The sequence below is a fragment of the Colobus angolensis genome, unplaced genomic scaffold (assembly GCF_000951035.1).
Source record: "Colobus angolensis palliatus isolate OR3802 unplaced genomic scaffold, Cang.pa_1.0 Scaffold73, whole genome shotgun sequence".
Classification (NCBI taxonomy): Eukaryota; Metazoa; Chordata; class Mammalia; order Primates; family Cercopithecidae; genus Colobus; species Colobus angolensis.
The window spans coordinates 12,143,414-12,147,958 of NW_012121043.1; the positions used below are offsets into that span (position 1 = coordinate 12,143,414).

The 4,545-nt window shown below is 43.0% G+C and overlaps 1 protein-coding gene across 1 annotated transcript; it reads left to right on the forward strand.

Annotated features, from left to right (window-relative positions):
- The first annotated feature begins 772 nt into the window (after positions 1-772).
- Positions 773-4,545, forward strand: LOC105501632 (NEDD4-like E3 ubiquitin-protein ligase WWP1). The gene is given in 5 exon segments (XM_011927648.1): positions 773-2,146; positions 2,149-3,181; positions 3,481-3,650; positions 3,653-4,079; positions 4,081-4,545. Coding segments are annotated over 5 exon segments (2,763 nt in total). The 5' UTR covers positions 773-1,032; the 3' UTR covers positions 4,100-4,545.

The window sequence follows — 4,545 nt, forward strand, 5'->3', positions numbered from 1 at the left end:
CAGCCTCCCTGGTAGCCGGGATTACAGGCGCCTGCCACCTCATCTGGCTAATTTTTGTATTTTTAGTAGAGACAGGATTTCGCCATGTTGACTAGGCTTGTCTCAAACTCCTGACCTCAGGTGAACCGCCTGCCTTGGCCTCCCAAAGTGCTGGGATTACAGGTGCAAGCCACTGCACCAGCCTATTTATTTATTTTTGAGACAGGGTCTTACTCTGTCACTCAAGCTGGAAGTGCAGTGGTGCAATTACGGTTCAGCGCAGCCTCAAACTCCGGGGCTCAAGTAATCCTCCCACCTCTGCTTTCTGAGTAGCTGGGACTATAAACTTGCACCCCTACACCTGGCTAATTTTTGTGGAGATGGGCTTTCGCTATGTTGCTGAGGCTGGTCTTGATCTACTGGGCTCAAATAATCCTCCCACCTCAGCCACCTAAAGTGCTGGGATTATAGGTGTGAACCATCACGCCTGGCTTCCAATGGAATTTAAATGCATAATGATTTGATATAAATTTTCACTCGTATAAAAATATACAAACTAGTCTTCCATGTTGCCCAGAGCAGAACTCGTTTCTGTAACAATTTATAGGAAAACATCATGAATCCCAAAGCCTTTGATATTCTGCAGGTAAAAGAGGAATTGTGCCTATTCCTTGCGTCAGGAGCTCATTTAAGTACAGATGGAATAGTGTGACATACAAGTGGACCACAAACACAGCATCGCTAATCATCAGAAAAATGCAAATCAGGGCCGGGGTGGGGGTCGGGGGAGAGTCAGGTGTCGGCGAGCTCTGCGTGCGGGCCCTGAGAGGCTGCAGCCGCCCCGCCAGCCACGAGGCGGTGATCTTGGGCGCGGAAGGGCGACGGCGCCCTCTGCAGGAGGAGTTGCCTTTGCCGTGGGCGCCCGGCTGCCGGGAGCCGAGAGCTTTGCGCCGGCGTTGTCAGCTCCTTGAAACAGGGAATCATGTCTTACTCATCTTTGTATCCCCAGTGTCTAGCAGTTCCTGATACATAGTTTTAGCTGAATTTTGGGATATGGCCACTGCTTCACCAAGGTCTGATACTAGTAATAATCACACTGGAAGGTTGCAGTTACAGGTAACTGTTTCTAGCGCCAAACTTGAAAGAAGAAAGAACTGGTTAGAAACAGCAGTATATACAGAAGTAGTTGTAGATGGAGAAATTAGGAAAACAGCAAAATCCAGTAGTTCTTCTAATCCAAAATGGGATGAACAGCTAACTGTAAATGTTACGCCACAGACTACGTTGGAATTTCGAGTTTGGAGTCATCATGCTTTAAAAGAAGATTCTTTATTAGGAAATGCAACGATAGATTTGAAACACAACGGAAAATTGGAAAGAGTCAAGGAATAATTAAAACTTTCCTTGGAAAACAAGAACGGCACAGCACAAACTGGTGAATTGACAGTTGTGCTTGATGGACTGGTGATTGAGCAAGAAAATATAACAAACTGTAGCTCATCTCCAACCATAGAAATACAGCAAAATGGTGATGCCTTACGTGAAAATGGAGAGCCTTCAGCAAGGACAACTGCCAGGTTGGCTGTTGAAGGCACGAATGGAATAGATAATCATGTACCTACAAGCACTCTAGTGCAAAACTCATGTTGGTCGTATGTAGTTAATGGAGACAACATACCTTCATTTCCATCTCAGGTTGCTGCCAGACCCAAAAATACACCAGCTCCAAAACCACTCACATCTGAGCCTGCCAATGACACTGTTAATACAGAATCATCCTCATTTGCACCAACTGATAATGCTTCTGTCATGGGTTTTCCAGTAGTGTCTGAAGAAAATGCCTTGTCTCCAAATTGCACTAGTACTACCGTTGAAGATCCTCCAGTTCAAGAAATACTGACTTCCTCAGAAAACAATGAATGTATTCCTTCTACCAGTGCAGAATTGGGATCTGAATCTAGAAGTATATTAGACCCTGACACCTCTAATTCTGGAAGTAGTTCTGCTTTTGAAGCAGCCAAATCAAGGCAGCCAGATGGGTGTATAGATCCTGTATGGCAGGAATCTGGGAATGCCAACACAGAAACGTTGCCCTCAGGGTGGAAACAAAGAAAAGATCCTCGTGGTAGAACCTATTATGTGGATCATAATACTCAAACTATCACATGGAGAGACCACAACCTTTACCTTCAGGCTGGGAAAGAAGAGTTGATGATCGTGGAAGAGTTTATTATGTGGATCATAGCACCAGAACAACAACGTGGCAGCGGGCTACTATGGAATCAGTCCGAAATTTTGAACAGTGACAATCTCAGCAGAACCAATTGCAGGGAGCTATGTAACAGTTTAACCAACGATACCTCTATTCAGCTTCAATGTTAGCTGCAGAAAATGACCCTTATGGACCTTTGCCACCAGGCTGGGAAAAAACAGCGGATTCAACAGACAGGGTTTACTTTGTGAATCATAACACAAAAACAACCCAGTATGAAGATCCAAGAACTCAAGGCTTACAGAATGAAGAACCTCTGCCAGAAGGCTGGGAAATTAGATATACTCATGAAGGTGTGAGGTACTTTGTTGATCATAATGCAAGAACAACAACATTCAAAGATCCTCGCATTGGGAAGTCATCTGTAACTAAAGGTGGTCCACAAATTGCTTATGAACGCAGCTTTAGATGGAAACTTGCTCACTTCTGTTATTTATGCCAGTCTAATGCACTACCCAGTCATGTAAAGGTCAATCTGTCTCAGCAGACGTTGTTTGAAGATTCCTTCCAGCAGATTACGGCATTAAAACCCTATGACTTGAGGAGGCGCTTATATGTAATATTTAGAGGAGAAGAAGGACTTGATTATGGTGGCCTAGTGAGAGAACAGTTTTTCTTGCTTTCGCATGAAGTTTTGAACGCAATGTATTGCTTATTTGAGTATGTGGGGAAGAACAACTATTGTCTGCAGACAAATCCAGCATCTGCCATTAATCCAGACCATCTTTCATACTTCTGTTTCATTGGTAGTTTTATCGCCATGGCACTATTTCATGGAAAGTTTATGGATACTGGTTTCTCTTTACCATTCTACAAGCGTATGTTAAGTAAAAAACTTACTATTAAGGATTTGGAATCTATTGATACTGAATTTCATAGCTCCCTTATCTGGATAAGAGATAGCAACACTGAAGAATGTGGCTTAGAAATGTACTTTTCTGGCCGGGCGCGGTGGCTCAAGCCTGTAATCCCAGCACTTTGGGAGGCCGAGACGGGTGGATCACGAGGTCAGGAGATCGAGACCATCCTGGCTAACACGGTGAAACCCTGTCTCTACTACAAAATACAAAAAAACTAGCCAGGCAAGGTGGCAGGCGCCTGTAGTCCCAGCTACTCGGGAGGCTGAGGCAGGAGAATGGCGTAAACCCGGGAGGCGGAGCTTGCAGTGAGCTGAGATCCGGCCACTGCAGTCCAGCCTGGGAGACAGAGCAAGACTCCGTCTCAAAAAGAAAAAAAAAAGAAATGTACTTTTCTGTTGACATGGAGATTTGGGGAAAAGTTACTTCACATGACCTGAAGTGGGGAGTTTCCAATATTCTGGTGACTGAGGAGAACAAAGATGAATATATTGGTTTAATGACAGAATGGCATTTTTCTCGAGGAGTACAAGAACAGACCAAACTTTCCTTGATGGTTTTAATGAAGTTCTTCCTCATCAGTGGCTGCAGTACTTCGATGAAAAAGAATTAGAGATTATGTTGTGTGGCATGCAGGAGGCTGACTTGACAGATTGGCAGAGAAATAATGTTTATCGACATTACACAAGAAACAGCAAGCAAATCATTTGGTTTTGGCAGTTCGTGAAAGAGACAGACAATGAAGTAAGAATGCTACTATTGCAGTTCATCACAGGAACCTGCCGTTTATCTCTAGGAGGATTTGCTGAGCTCATGGGAAGTCATGGGCCTCAAAAGTTTTGCACTGAAAAAGTTGGCAAAGACACTTGGTTGCCAAGAAGCCATATGTGTTTTAATCGCTTGGATCTACCACCATATAAGAGTTATAAACAACAAAAGGAAAAACTTCTTCTTTTTGCAATAGAAGAGACAGGGATTTGGACAAGAATGAATGTGGCTTCTTGTTTTGGAGGAGCTATTACATTTAAATATCCCAGCCAAGAAAAATTGCACAGAGAGTGTATATAAGCTGTTCATTCTGTACAGTGAATTTTCTGAACCTCTCAAAGTATGTTTTCCGTTCTTCCACAGAAATATGCAAAACACATTTCATCCTTTCCTATTTTATTTATTGTTCTCTTGAAATGACTGACCAGGAAAAAGATCATCCTCAAATTCTGAAGCAAGTGAGAGACTTTATTAAAAATACATACATATCTATATAAGCATATATGATAGTGGCTCTAGTTTTACAGAGCTCCAAGTGCGTTAAACATGACAGCCGTTCATTCATAAAGACCTGGGTTTGCTTTACCTTATTAATATTATCTAGCGGGAAAAGTGCAAATCGCTCCATGTTCTTCTCTCCCTTATGTAACATCTCCTGAGGGTGTTTAG